At 39.2% G+C, this 16,355-nt stretch overlaps 1 protein-coding gene across 1 annotated transcript in view; it reads left to right on the top strand.

Annotated features, from left to right (window-relative positions):
• Positions 1-16,355, top strand: part of SGCD (sarcoglycan delta) — a 1,599,257-nt gene that overhangs the window by 710,398 nt on the left and 872,504 nt on the right. Inside the window, exon 6 of the mRNA XM_060008456.1 lies at positions 10,571-10,655. Coding sequence (XP_059864439.1) covers positions 10,571-10,655 — 85 coding nt within the window. The remainder of the gene's footprint in view (positions 1-10,570; positions 10,656-16,355) is intronic.

Genomic DNA, 16,355 nt, shown 5'->3' with positions numbered 1-16,355 from the left:
AAAAAATCAATTTTACGTTCCAAAACATAGCACATGTGATGAAAATAGCACTAAACCGGCACTGGTTGTGGATTTATCATCAAAGAAAAGAGAATAGGGGCAGAAAAAATCTTGGAGGTCATTGTGGTTATTCAGCATGTTGTAATGGCTTAAACCACAGCAAAAGGGGGAGAAGAATCAGAAAAATAAAGCAAAGAGAAGGCACCCAGAGTATGGTGATTGGTAATGAGGGATGCAAAGGAAAAGGATCCACTGGATTACCAGCTTTCAAGTGAGAGGCTCCAAGGGAGACACGGTATTTCTCAGAGGTTGGCGGTGCTCAGGGGAGAAAATGCTGATGGGTGTGGTGAACTGGTGGTGATGTCAGTGCAGCAAGATGTTCTGATGTCAGTGCAGCCCACTGACGATGTTCTGAACACAGTAAATATGAGGCGTTGTATTAAGGTTATAGTAGATGTCAAGATCGATTCCCCGAGAGCGGTTGGCTGAGGGCTTATCATGGGAGGTACCTACTGTTAGGATAGAATGAAGAAGAAGGACCAATTTAGGAAAAAGAGGAGTGGCTTAAGAGGTGGGTGCACATTAGTAATAGCAGCAGCAGCAGTTGTAGTTGTAGTCATCCTCATAGTGGTAGTAATAGGAATCATGATAATGGCTGGCCCTTACTGAGATCTTATTCTGTGTCTGGCTTGACATGCAATAGGTCATTGAATTCTCAGAACAATTTTATGGATGAGAACAGGTTTTACTCCCCCAGTTTTTGAAGTGAAGAAAACACAATTTAGAAACATTAAATAATTCATCCAGGGTCATTCAGCTAGCACGTTGCCTGAGGCAGTCCTGGGTCCCCAGCCTCTCTGACTCCAACAGCGCTCCTCCATCTTAGTGCAGTCTTAGGAAAACCAAGGAGTTGAGTGTGTTCAAAATGTGCTATGTCAAATTCACAAGTGAAGCTGGGGGTTCTGGGAACAGAGGAAGACCGTCTTAATAGGGCTTCATGTGAAGACTCAGCAGAGAGATAGTGTTGGAAGCAGGAGGCAAAAAGTGGTGACTGTGTCTAAGGCCATGAAGGGGCTTAGCAAAAGGACTGCTTGTGGGAGAGATTTGTGAATAAAAGGGGGGAAAAAAACCTAAAATAACTTTCGGTTAGCATGGATTATTAACTGAATTGGTTTAGAATTTAGGTGAAAGGAGGCTTTAGTTAGTTGAAAGTGGTTAGGAGTGGTGTGTCAGGTGACAGAAAGGAAAGCATTTCCATGTGGATGTGGTGGGTGATGGATATCAGAGAAACAGGCAAGGGCAAACAGGATTCAGGGTTTGGTAGAGGAGCAACTTGGGCGCAAAACAGTGACCTTTCTGAAACAGCAGGGAACGTGAAGAATAATTATTATAGAGATTGAACTTTGCTAAGATGGATAGCAAAGTGGCTGGTAATCCTAGGCTGGTGGTCACAGTGAATTAAGGAAAAATAGAGGTTATCTCTTGTTATGAAGCTAAAAACTTTTAAGTTGTAGACTCTCAGGGTTGAAGAGGTCTTTGTATTTCAACACTTTAGATTATCCCACTATATTGTAATGAATTATTTCATCATATACTTTGAAAAGATCTGCTCATTAATGAATGTGACTTTCATGTCCTTTGCTTTCTTGTCTTTTCTTTGTTTGCCAGGAGCCCTACTTGAAGGCAGGGACCCTCCTAATTGTTTCTGAGAACTATTGGGTGCCCAGCACCTAGGCTGTTATACCTGATACATAGCAAGGGCTCAAAAATAATTGTTGCATGAATGAATGAATTTAGTCTATCTTAGTCATCAGATGCTTACTTTCCCTTGGTTACTCCACTGTCTCCTTACATTTGTGTAAAGCTTTGCAATTTATAAAACGATTTAATTTTTTTTTTTTGCGGTACGCGGGCCTCTCACTGTTGTGGCCTCTCCCATTGCGAAGCACAGGCTCCGGACGCGCAGGCTCAGTGGCCATGGCTCACGGGCCCAGCCGCTCTGCGGCATGTGGGATCTTCTCGGACTGGGGCACGAACCCGTGTCCCCTGCATCGGCAGGCAGATTCTCAACCACTGCGCCGCCAGGGAAGCCCTGGGCTGCTAATTTCTTCTTGACCATCATTGGTGAATCACCAGTTAACTCCCCAAATCTTATTTACATTATCAGTTTTTGCCTCATCCCTCACCAGATACTTTACAGAGAGATCTGTTAGTTAATACACATGACTTTCATGTCCCTTTCTGTCTTGTTTTTTCTTTGTTTGCCAGAAGAAACCCCAAATGTCTAGTGATGGGCAGAAAAGGAGAAGAATCAAGGATCTTAATATTCTGATGATGGTACCATATGCTCCATCCTTATAAAGGATACCTTAAAATGAAGTTTTCCCTTCAATACCACTTCATTAGACTTCTTCTCCACCTGCCGCGAACTCTTAATACTAAGAAATCTACCACGGAGGTATACTGCTCCCATGTCAAAAACAAAAAACAAAAGTGATTTCGGAGTAGCCATGTGAAAATGTCCTCTTGAAGTGCTCTCAAGACGATGTCTTTTTGCAGGTGACCCTTGTTCCATCTCTGCTGGTTCTGCTAAGAGGCCACTGAACTTGATTATTATTCTAGCTTATCACTATCAGCAGAATGAATAGAGTCCATTTTCACAATCGTTGCTTTCAAAGCAAATTACTTGGGATGAACATCTTTGCAGGCTCAGAAAATAGATAAGTAGTCTCGGCAGGGGCAAAGGTGGGGATGGAGCGTATTGTACAGTTGGTTTAGCTTTCTCCTTCTGCAGAGCGACTTGTAAGGAAAAGTTTTGGAGTTAAGGAGAGAACCCAACAGAGGCATTTGCTGTCAACTCCCACTAGAAAGTATGAGGGGCTGTTTGTGCTAATCAGCGTGACATCCCTCTTGATATTTGAGGCCCTAGCTTACAGATTTATAACATTTTGGAGTAAAACTATTTTAATGTAATGATTCCCCCCTGTATTGATGAGATGTCCATTGTTAAAGACCGTTGATGAAATTGCAGGGCTCTGCAAGTACTTCCAGAATGTGGGCCAAGAGATCTAGAGCCTGCTCCTTGTGTCTTTAGGATGTGCTGCCTCTCTGCCAAAGTCCTTATTTATTCAGAAAACCTTCACTGGGGACTGTTATATGCCAGACCTTATGCCAGGCAATGAGATATCAAGAAATGCGTGGATGGGGATCTCTGCCCGGGGAGCTGGGTGAGAGAACTAACGGTGGTTAAAAGGAATGTCAGTGCCATAAACAAAATGCTGCAGGACCACAAGCAAGGAAGATGAAAAGAAGAGGCATTGCTATATTTTGAGCATCTACTGTGAGCCAGGCATTGTGCTGTGGAGTGGGGGACTGAGGGGAAAACAGGAAAGTAGAGAATTGCGCCTTTGGTAGGTAGATGGGTTATGATAAAAATTTCATACCTGGAAGTGAACATGTTTAAAGAATGGCTGATCAGGGCATAGACTGTCCAGGGAGGAATGGTAGCAAAGGGATGGAAAGGAAGCTGAAGAGTTTGGTCATTGTGGTGCCTGTAAGTGGGAACCACCCAAGTCTCAACCACAGAAGAAGTAGATCATTAGATTTGCCATGTCGAAACTCTGAGCGTAGCATGAAGGATGAGTTGGAGAGGGGAATCAGGAGAGTTAGAAAATCTGGTTAGGAGAAAATGACAGTTGCCAAAGAAAGTAATATTAAGAGCTGGGCAGTTGTGTTAGAGGAGAGAAGAGGCAAGTGGACAGTTGATTGAAGCAGTGGGAGTTGCTAGTCCCTGAGGAAGGCTGAGGGCAGTCTGCCTTCTCTGGCACCCATAACTCTGTGCATGTGATGACACAGCTGCTTATGAAAGATGAGGCTGGGGAAGGAGAAGGGAAGTTAATGAGTTACTATTTCCCCAGGGGGAGTAGGTACCTGCAGCCTTAGTTTCCATCTGTACAAGAAGAATGAGAACATCTCCAGTCAGATTGAATGAGAGAATTTATATGAAACTCCAGCACAATGCCCAGGACGTCCCTCTCTCTCTCTCTCTCTCTCTCTCTCTCTCTCTCTCTCTCTCTCTCTCTCTCTCTCTCTCTCTCTCTCTCTCTCTCTCACACACACACACACACACACACACCACAGAAAACTCTATAGCCTATTGACATCTTTAAAATCCTGCCCCACATTTAATCATATTTTTAATGCCAGCAGCATAATTTTAAAAGTCCAATAACTCTGCGGTTAAAATAGAGAGGCAGCCAACAGAGAAAAGACTTTGAATAGAATTCTTTCCCAGAATTGTAGATGAATGTTAAAGGCTGCTATGCGTTTGTAAGGAAATGGTAATGTACATCGTGTACATTTCTTTTGCCAACTATTGAGTAGTTTGGCTCTCTTCCTGTTTGTCCTAAATTTTTCATTAAGTACTTCTCTGAGTACTGTGTAATGCCAGATGCTATACTGAGAGGATTAACTGCCATAACTGTGAAATACTTTCCCTGGTCTGTTAGTAGACCACCATTAACATTGAAAACATGGCTGGTCTGGTATGGGCAAGATTTAGGTTTATAATGTAGTCTAGGAAAATGTTGATATCCAGCACTTGTTGTTTGAAATGTTCTTATAATCGGAGCAACAAATCTATATCAAAACTTTACAGGTAAAAAAATCTGTCCTGAAAAGAGCTTGGACATCTTTTTCCAAACCAAGCAGATACCCCCTTCACAGAAGCCAGACTCTGGGAAGATCTCTTAAGAGCTTGCAGCTTCATCAGAGCCTGTCGTTATCCAGGACAAAGTGACGATGATGATACCCTGAATACTCCTTCAGGTGCCTGAGCAAAGGCTATGGTGCCTCTAGGGCATTTTCTGTGGTTTCAGCTGTTGGAGGCTGAGTTCTCCTTCTGCAGGAGAAGTTGAAGCCTCACTTGGTAGCTGTCCAAGAGAGTTACCACCATGGGAGCAGACCTCAGTTAGCCAAACTTTCCGTTAGCAGCCTTGCTTCGCCACGCAGGAATGTTAATGCCTACCCTCTCTTCCCTTGGGACTTCTCTCTCAGCACCCCATATTGCCTGGGTATTCAGGATTTTTTCGAAATGAAAATTAGAGTAGTATAATGGCAAAAAATTCTTTAAGAGTCATAAAACCTGAATTCTAATGAGACTCATTAGCTGTGTGACCTTTGCAAGGCAAACCCCTCTGAGTCTCAGTTTTATTACCTCTACAATGTGGGTAGTGATGCCAAGTACTCAAGGTTGTTGGGAAATTTAAATGAGATGACTGTATGTAGGAGCTCGCAGAAAAATCCTGGTACACGTAGTTGCTCAAGAAATGTCGATCCACAGAGACTTAAAAATTCTTATCAAAGCGTTTGCATGTTAGAGAATCAAGGTGAAAATCCATTCCGAGTCTTCTGTGTGATGAATGTAGATTTCTTTGGAAAGAAGGCTAAATTCAGAGTTCATGCATCATTTGAGTTGGAGACGTCTAAATATTCATTCAGTTGTCCTTTGGGCCTCAAGAATTTTCACTTCGCAAAATGCCATGCTGGTGAGGCAAAAATGCCTTTTATGACAGCAAATTCAGTAGTGGAAACACCTTGCTGATTTTTGGCAATTTATCCATCAATAAATGTACTTGAAAATAACATGCACAAGAGTCATAGCAACTGCCATTTTTGAGAGGCTTTTCTGCTCCAGGCACCATGCTAAACAACTCTTTACATACTACTTGTCACTTGTTCCTCTCTGCAGCACCGTGAGATGGGTTTTCCTCTCCCAGTTTCGCAGAGAAGGAACCTGAGGCTCAGAGCGGCTGAGTAAATTATTCAAAGGGATACAGGTAACAAAAGTAAGACTTGAACATCAGTGTGTGTGATCCTTTTCCACCTGTTGAGCCTCTGCCTCGTATCCACGGCTGTAGAGAGACATATCCGTAGGATAGGGGATGCTCAGCCTGGGATTTCAGCCTGTTAGGTTATAGATGCTAGCAGGGTCAGGGTAGCAGCTGAATGGAACCAGATGCTTATAAAGGGTTTGTGAAGGATGGCTGAATGGAAGACAGATTAGGTGGGCGATCACCCCCCAACACCTTCGTGGAGGCTGAGCATTTGCTCTGCCGAAGGGCCCTTAGTTGAGGGGGGTGACAGGTATTGAGTCCTGCCGTCACTCTGCCCACTAGGCTGGGCACCTGCAGGGCTGTGGCTGCTGCTGGGAAAGGTGCTGGCACCGTATGGGCTGACAGCAGCCCAGGCCTCCTTTATTTCACAGCCAGGCCTGCCGGTACTCCATCAGCACAAAGAACCACAAGGGGTGGGAGGGAAGGATGTCAGAGAGGAAGCACAGACCCATTCCTTAGCAAGTGGAGTTCAAAGGAAGGTCATGATCAAACAAGATATTTGGGAAAGAAGAATCAAAGGTAATTAGGTGTCTTCAAAACCCCACTGAGTGAATATTGATCTACTTTTTGAAAGGCCCATGAAAAGCTAGGGAAAAAATTGCCCCGTACAGTAGAAACATGCTTAGATAGCCAATAAGTAGCCACCAGCATAAGAGAAAATGTAAATATTAATGAAGTGACAGGGCAAGGCATTTTAAAAAGGAGCTTTTTTTCTTTGAGTATCTTTTGTAGAGGGGAAGAAAGTCTTTCAACTTTAAAAGGATGTATTTTTTTTCTACTGTATACTGGAATTTTATAAAGCACTGCCTCCTGTCAGACTCCATGCAATGGACTTTATATTCTTTTGGAGAGAAGCATTTGAGAATCTATTAAGGCAGGTCAGGCCTAAGGTGTTATGAATTTATAATAACAAAGGAAGGAGAAAAAGACAGAGACAAACTGAGACAATAGAAGATGAGTTAAGACTGCCTTATTTTATGACATGATGAAATTATCAGGGGAAAAAAATGGAAGAGTGGTGAGCTGATGAAGCTGTGGTTTGGGGACTCAATGATTGTAAAGCCTGGACTTGTAAATGAAGAGATGCTTAAAGGAAAATGTGAATTCATGTTTTGTATTCTAACGTTTACTCAAAATAATCTGCCTGTGAGTGATTTCTGACTCTTTAAAATCAATTCTTAAGACAACATTCTAGGTAATCCGCTAAGTGAATCTTTCTTTCTATGTCTATTTATTTCTCTGTATCTTTGAAAAGTACTTCTGTATCTTGACCATTGTTTTGGCTGCCACAGTACATATTTTTAACCGTAGGATTGTCCAGAAATCAGCTTGCACTGTAAATGCATGATTTCCGTATATTCATTGACTAAATGTAACATCCAAGATTTTGAGCTTCAGAAAAACATTGTTCAAACAAACATGTTAAATGACAACAATTATATGATCATTTAAGCCTGATTTCTCCTTGGAGTTGTGAGATCAGATGGCATTGTAAACTCATAAAATTTTACAGCTGAAAGAGACCTTTTGGTTCTATACTGTAAGCATGATACAAATGTGAGGTACTCTTAATTATCTTCATCAATATGACATGGCCATACTTCTACATATTTGCAAATTAAAATAGTAAGTGGTAAATGGCTGTTAGCCAGGGCTCACTGAGACATGCAGAAATCTACACTTGTTTCTGAGCTCTGTTCCTTGGGCATTTCCTGGTAGCAGTTCTTTTGCAAATCTTGTCACTAGGAGATGAGTGAAAACAGGCAAACCTACCTAAAGTATAAGTCCCTATGCGGGGAGTAAAAACCAAATTCTTCCTGCTAACAATGTTTGATTACTTTGAAAAAAGTATAACAGATTAAGATATAACTCATATACCTAACACAGTTCACTCATTTAAAAAGCATACATTTCAGTGGTTTTTTTAGTATATTCACTATTGTACAACCATTGCCACAATCAATTTTAGAACATTTTCATTACCCCAAAAAAGAAACCCCAAATCTATTAGCAATCACTCCCCATTACCCTCCTCCTCCCAGCCTCTGACAACCACTAATCTACTTTATATCTCTATAGATTTGCCTGTTCTAGATATTTTACATAAATGGAGTCATACAATGTGAGGTCTCTTGTAACTAGCTTCTTCCACTTAGCATGATGTTTTCAAGGTTCAAATGTGTTTTAACAGATATCAGTACTGCATTCATCTCCATGGCTGAATAATACTCCATTGTGTGGATAGAACACTTTTTATATGTACATTCATGAGTTGATTGACATTTGAGTTGTTTCTTGCTTTGCCTACTGTGAATAATACTGTTATGAACATTTGTATACAAGCTTTTGTGTGGATGTACGTTTTTGTTTCCTAGGAGTTTAGTTGCAGAGTCAAATGATAACTCCATGTTCAACACTGTTTTCCAAACTGGCTGCACCATTTAATACTCTTGCCAGCAATATAGGGTCCCATTCTCCATATCCTTGTCAACACTTAATATTATCTGTCTTTTGGATTATAGCCATCCTAGTGCATGTGAAGTGGGATCTCGTTGTGGTTTTGTTTGCATTTCCCCGGTGGCTAATGTTGTTGAGCATATCTTATGTGTTTATTGACCATTGAATTACTTTTAAACTTTCAGAGCTCAGTGAAAGAATACCAAGGGTTCTCAAGAATACCTTTGTAGTTTGTTAAGACTTACTGAAAAAATGACCAGAAAGATTCAGAAAGAGAATCAGGGGACTAAAATTCTGGTAGAGATGTAGAAGAGTGTTATTAGCGCACTGATAAGTCAGGAAGGATGGGCAAGGGCTACGTTCTTCTCCATAAGAATATGGGAAGTGTATCTGTAAGTATCTTCCTGCAAATACAGCCTGACAAACAGTGAAATTAACATTTAAGCTGTGTTGTTCTCATATTAGTAGCATCGGATAGAGAGGTGGTGACTGGCATTGATTTAGCTGCTTGTCAGAGTCAGGGGATGGTTGCTATACTTCCAGACACCATGTGTAGCTTCAAAGTAAAAGCAAGAGTTGGAGTGAGGGACTGTCCTAGTTGGATATATTTCAGTTTTATTTGTAAAGTAAGGGCTTTCCCCAGAACCCAAGATACTTCTACTCACATCTCACTAGCCACAACTGTTTCACATGATCACATGAATTCTCTAGAAAATAAAAAAGCTATATGAGGATTTAACATTTTTAGTTGGTACTAAGACATGATATGAAATATAAGGCATTTGAGACCTTTATTAAGACAATACTTCTTTCTTTTTTTAAAGCTTTATTGAGGCGTATAATTGACACAATAAGATACATGTATTTAAAGTGTATAATTTGTTAAGTTCTGACATATATCTGTATGCACTCATGAAACCATCACCACAATCAAGATAATAAACTGTCATCCCTTTTTTTTCTTCATCAGTCTAGTTAGGGATTTTTCAATTTTACTTATGTTCTTAACAAACCAGTTTTGATTTTCTTATCTCTATTTCTTTATTTTTTTCTGCTTTATTAATTTCTGCCCTTTTAAAATTTATTTTCTTATTATTTCCCTTCTTCTGCTGACTTTGGGTATTATTTGCTATTATTTTCTCTAGTTTATTATGATGAAATCTGAGGTCATTGATTTAAGACCTTTCTTGTTTGCTGATATAGGTGTTCAGTGTTAGATTTCCCTCTCAGTTATATTTTAGATGCATCCCACAAATTTTGATATATGTTTTTATTTTCATCCAGTTAAAACTACTTTTTAAATTTCTTTTTTAACCAAAAGTTATTTAGAAGTATGTTATTTAGTTTCCAAATATTTGAAGGAATTTTCAGTTATCTTTCTGTTACTGCTTTCTGATCGAATTCTGCCTTGGTCAGAAAATAACCTTTGTATCATTTAAATACCTTTAACTTCATTCAGACTTTTTTATGGCCCATATATAGCCAATCTTGGTACATATTTTGTGTGCACTTGAGTGTATGTATTCTGCTATCGTTGTGTGGGGTATTCTATAAATATCAATTAGGTCAAGTTGGTTGATAGTGTTATTCATGTCTTCTGTAGCATTACCAATTCTCTGTCTACCTGTTCTATCAATTATTAAGAGGGGAATGTTGAACTCTATGACTGTAATTGTGGATTAAGAACAATAGTGTTCTTAAGGTAGAGATAATATTCATTTATTCATTACTTCATAGTGCCAACTTCTGGGAATGTAAGGACGAATAAGGAAAATGTGGCTCCTAATAATCATGGAACATATAGTGAAGCAGAGTGCATCATTCCTTAAAATAGCTCTGATTCGCCCTTTTTTTTAAAAATTTCCACTGGACCTTCCTACCTAGCCTGGTCACCCTCCATGCAAAATATACATGCAAGTGTAATTTTTTCTTTATTCCTTCTTCTCTCTGAGCCATTCTTCCTACTATTGTTTGGCTAATCTTCTAAGGACAGTTTTTAATCGTATTCCTCCATCCTTCTCAATCCAGGCTCTAGCACAATGACTCACGGAGTTGCCATGCATACTCGTCATTCACACTTTGCATCTGATAAAAGAACTCTTTATTTGGCCTCCTTGTCTTAGAGTTTCTTTTGAGATAATGCCTAAACTAACCATGCTCTGTTAATCCTTATTCTCTACCACTTCTTGATATAAATGATTTTTTTCTGTTCCCTCCAGGCACAAATCATCTCTGCATATCCTGACCTCTTCATTAGGTGTGGATTACATGAGGTTATACATCTTTTCAACTAATAGGACACCCGTAAGTAGTTAATATTTTAAATGACAGATTTCATTTATTATTCCACTTTCTGTCTCTTCATGGCCAACATTGGTACTTTGTTTGGTTATACACATAGTAGGAAACCAACATTTTGTTGAATTTAATTGAAGTACTATTCTTTCCTATTTTAAATCATTTGCCTCCATTTTGCTTTGAAAAATTATTATGAACAGAATAAACACATAATATTTATATTTCAGTAAGTGCATACCTCTTAAAAAGTTAAGAAAGCACACCACTTTGCAGTTATAATGTCATAACTCACCAGCGGGAAAATACTTCTTAAAGGAAGGCAGGAAGCAACTTATCCAAAGTTTTAAAGTATTTAGTCTTCAGTTGTAAATACTGTCTCAGAAGATTGAAAATGGCATCATTTTTTTTTTTTTGCGGTACGCGGGCCTCCTACTGTTGTGGCCTCTCTCGTTGTGGAGCACAGGCTCTGGACGCTCAGGCTCAGCGGCCACGTCTCACGGGCCCAGCCGCTCCGCCGCATGTGGGATCTTCCCGGACCGGGGCATGAACCCGCGTCCCCTGAATCGGCAGGCGGACTCTCAACCACTGCGCCACCAGGGAAGCCCCCATGGCATCTATTTTTAATCTTTGAAATCTTCTTTCTTTTCAGCCAGGATCAATTTTTATATAGTCCCAACACACTTTAAGGAAACAATGCACTATACCCTAGACTTCTTTGAACGTTTACACCATCGCTCATATCAGCAGGAGGTTTCTTGGAATTCAACAGTAATTTTTATGACCGTACACGCTTTATACAGTGTTGCACACTCTTTTCTTATTCTGAATTAGTTTTTCAAAAGAAGGGGATAAGCGCACTCCTCATGTAATAAAAAATGAACAACACCTTCTGGCCTTACTCAGTTGTAGGGAATGGGTGTTCATGAAGATATGAAAGAAAGGAAAGAGCAGTTTTTACCGTAGTGTGAGGACATATATATATTAAAAATAACAGCAGCAACAACACAAACTATTGGATTTGTAGAAACTTCTTGAAGAATAGGAGAAAAAGCTTAGTGATTTGGGGTTTGTCAAAGATTTTTAACAAGACACAAAAAGCAAAAAAACTGTAAAGGAAAAAATTGTTTTTGCTCTTTTAGAAGCACAGTTAAAAAAAACCGAAAATGCAGGATACAGACTGGGATAAAATACTTGCCAAACAGATAGCAAACAAAGGACTGTATCTAGACTATGTAAAGAACTTATGTAACTCAATAAGAAGAAAAGTAACCCAATGGAAATGGGGTACAGATTTAAACAGATGTTCCACCAAAGAACATACACAAATGGAAGATAAGCACATGAAAAGATGCTCAACATCATTTTCATTGTGGAAATGTGCATTTAAACCACACGGAGATAGGCACATCCCCTAGAAAACTTACATTAAAAAACCTGAAAATACCAAGTGCTTTTGCGTATCTGGAACAACTGGGTCTCATATATAACTGGTGGGAATGCAAAATGGTACTGCTGCTTTGGAAAACAGTTTAATCGTTTCCTAAGAAATTAAACATACATTCCTTAACCTATGGCCCAGCCACTGTATTTCTAGGTGTTTACCCAAGAATAAAGAAAGCATATGTCCGCACAAAAGAACTATACATGAATGTTCCCTGGAGCTTTATTTGTAATAGCCCCAAACTGGAAACAACAAAGATGCCTAGCAACAGATAAATGGATAAACAAATTGTGAAATCCATACAATGGAAAACTACTTGACAATAAAACAGCCGATGCATGTAGCATCATGGATGAATCTCAAAATGGTTATGCTGAGTGAAGGAAGCCAGACAGAAAATGAGTACATACTATATGTACTCATTTTCATGTATGTAAAATCCCAGAAAATACAAGTTAACTTTCTAGCAGTGTATAGTTCATGTCAGTGGTGTCTGGGTTGGAAGAGGGTGATTGGAGAGGCATAGGAGAAAGAGATTAAAGAGCGATATAAGGACACTATTGGGTCTGATGGATTTATTCATCATCCTCATTGTGGAGATTCTGTAGGTGTGAACATATGTCGAAAGTTATCAAACCATACCCTTGAAATATATGCTGTTTAATGTATGTTGATTATAACTCAACAGATCTTTAAAAAAAAGAAAATAATATAAATAAGGTTGATAGAAAAGAGCAGTTTGCAGAGCATTTGTCTTGGGAAACTTATCTCAAACTTAACCTGGTACATTTGCTCTTAGGGCTCTTGCAAAACTTGTGATATTTCTCTAGGTCTCCAACTGCCTACCGCCAAGCTGCAACACCTTAAAGGTGTTTCTGTTTCTCAGAAACCAGTATGTTATTTTTAAGCAGAATTTGGATTTTCAAGTTGGCTTGACTTTTTTTTTTTTTAAGTGGTATGGCTTTTTTACTTTTCAAAGCTGTAATGGCAGCTGTCCAGCCCAGAGGCAAGGATGTCTGGTGGTCCAGTGACAGTTCTGTCATAGCCTTCTGAGGAGTGGGCAAGATCTCCTAACACTCACTTCTGTGAGCAACGCTTGTGTTATACATTGATACTTGTGTTATACATTGATGATACTTCAGGGGGCCTGCTAGGATTGTAGAGATGTAGCTATGAAGGAATGCACATCATTTTAATGTTTTGAGGATTGATAAGCAAATAAAAGTTGAAGACATATCAGATATCACCTGCAAATTGGATCTGATAACCTCTACCCCTTCCCTAGCCTCCAGCTTAATTCTGAAAGATGTTTTGAGGCTTTCCAAAACATCTCCCTCTTTATTTAGAATGACATCAGTACAAGAACATCTGTATGTCTTCCCATTTTAGCAACAGTATCATACTTTTTAAAAACAAAAAAAGATGCAAAACACATTGAAAAGAAAAAGGCATCAATGGAGGTGATTGTTATATTTATGTGCTATTTACCTGCCTCCTAAAGTACCTTAATACAATATTTTGTGTGAAGGAGAACATTAGAATTTAACTTGAAACATAATACACTCTTAAGCCAAGCCTTTTGACCTAGAATAAAATTTATGTATTTGTTTTTGAGTTACAGTTATAGTTTCTTCATCTAAAACTTAACTGTCTTTCTTCCTTGACAACGTCTATTTATGTTAATGGAAGTACATGGGGAAATGTACTTACAGCTCCATCAAACTCCATCATGGTGTTTGGCTGTGTAGGTTTACTTAGGGTATTAAAAGACATTTCATCACTTGATTGCTAGTCAAATGACAAGAGGCTATTAAAATACTTGAAGGCATTATAAGGACATAGATATTCTACCTTTATTTGATGATCTTCACTGTACTTAACTAAGATGTATTTCTGAGGCAATGGATTTACTGGTTAGAAAGACTATTGAAAAATAGGGAGCAGTAGAAGCCAGCTGACAAATGTTTATCTTTATGCCCCCTGTGTACTCAGCATTTTGGAATACTTCCGAATCTTCAAGAAACACGCTGTGTTGAGATGCTTAGAAACCTTTTAAACTTCAACTGTCTTTTCTTTTATTCATGAAAGATGTGCCAAGGTCCTTATGGGCTTTAAAAAATTAAAACCTAAACAACTCCAAAGGATTTCTACAAATGCAAATGATGTTAAGAGGAAGACTGTAGCTGTTTGTGTCAGGATTAATTAACTACAACTGTGTTTTTAATTAGAAGTGTCTTCGGATCATATCAACACTGCCACATCCTGGAGCCATCAGCCCAAGTTTTCAGATGCTAGTTGACACTGAATTCCCACATGGTATTCTAAGAGGGTTTACCAAGTTACCAGTAGCCAATGTCAGTCAGTGCAAGGAACACATTTCTAGCAATAGGATTTTGCTCATAAGTGTTAAGTGTAAGATAAAGTTCTTCCTTTTCTGGAACTGTGAAGAGTGTGAGTGTTATAAGTCAAAGGATAATAGGGCCTCTTGTCTTTCTGTGCCTCTTTTTCTTCATGGGTTAAATGAGGTTCTGCAACCGAGTATCTGCAATTCATGAGTTAAAGGGGCTCTGACAGTGCCCCATCCAGAGTAAGCATTCAATAGTTGTTAGTTATTCTCACTTGAAAACATTTTACTACAGCTAGGGAAGCTTAAATGATGAATTTTTTCAATATATTTTGTTCCGTTGTATTGAAGTAAAAACTCTCAGTGTAAATTAGTGCTTCTCGAGGTTGTTTTGAGAAGCATTCATTCTGCTGGATCACTTAATATGTTTAATGTAAAGACAAGGGGATTCTACAATTAAATAAGGTTGGGAAACAAACCCGTGATTAAGTACTATAAAGTTAATGTGGTTTTATTGCTTGAAGACTTCTCATAATATGCATTATGACTATACAAAAGGGTTATTATGTAGAACTTACATGTTAAGAGCAAACTCTTTCTGATGCCACTTGTCTTTCTTGATATCTTAATAAAGTAAAAATCACCGTTTGTTTAGCAGACGAGGTAAAATTCCCCAAAACACTATATCTCTTATGATACAAAAATGTTTCTCTAACCATATGACACAGAGGAAGCCGTTAATGTGGGTGACTGAATTATTTTAAGACTGTATATGTTCATCCCTGGGCTTATGGCAGAACTGGAATTTTTAGTGTTGGGGGTGGACTTTTATAGTAGTCAGAGTGCTTTGGGTGGCAAGTAACAGGAAAAAAAATTTTAAATGACAGCTGCAAGAATATTTGTTGTCTCATTCTGTAAGAAATCTAGAGATAGATTCCCAAGTTGGTTGATTCAGCAGTTTAGTGACTTGTCACGGACCCAGATTTTTTTCCATTTTCCTGTCGTCTTCTGTGGGCTGCCAAGTTCAAAGCAGTTCAAAGCGTCACAACCACAAAACAGTGACCAGTTAGAAAATTGGAGCATCCAGTTTTTTTCCTTTATTCAGAATGGGAATATATTTCTGGAAGTCCCCAAACAGATGTTGCTTTATATTTCACTGGTCAACATTACATCACAAGTCCACGCCTGAAGCAATTTTTTGCAAGGAAAATAAAACCACTCTGCCTGGATTAGAGTAATGAAGATTTCCCCCTGCAGCTAGGGAGTAATCCAGCATCCCTGAAGGATGTTTCCACCTGGTGGAGGGTAAACAAATTGGGATTTTCTTAGCAAGAAAGAAAGGGAGAAATGGCTGTTAAATTTGCCAACCAATGGTGTCTGTCACACGTTGCATAGGACTCAGATTCTTGTTAACCCATATAACATTGTGGGTGCTATTTTCGGATCAAATACAATTAAAATAGTCACATAAAAGAAAAATATATATAGGACTTCCTTGGTGGCGCAGTGGTTAAGAATCTGCCTGCCAATGCAGGGGACACGGGTTCAAGCCCTGATCCGGGAAGATCCCACATGCCGTGGAGCAACTAAGCCTGTGCGCCACAACTACTGAGCCTGCACTCTAGAGCCCACGAGCCACAACTGCTGAAGCCCATGTGCCTGAGCCTGTGCTCCACAACAATAGAAGCCACCGCAATGAGAAGCCCCTGCACCACAACGAAGAGTAGCCCTCGCTTACCGCAACTAGAGAAAGCCCACACACAGCAACGAACACCCAATGCAGACAAAAATAAAATAAATAAAATAAATAAATTTATATATAAAATATATATATAAAACTGGACTCTGTTACATTTGGAGAGGCAAGAAGCAAGTTCAAAACTCAGCCTTATTTTATATCTTAAGCTGAAGAACATGTTAA

The sequence above is a fragment of the Delphinus delphis genome, chromosome 3, assembly GCF_949987515.2.
Source record: "Delphinus delphis chromosome 3, mDelDel1.2, whole genome shotgun sequence".
Lineage (NCBI taxonomy): Eukaryota > Metazoa > Chordata > Mammalia > Artiodactyla > Delphinidae > Delphinus > Delphinus delphis.
The sequence above is the reverse complement of the archived record's forward strand: the minus strand, read 5'-3'. Positions and strand labels throughout refer to the sequence as shown.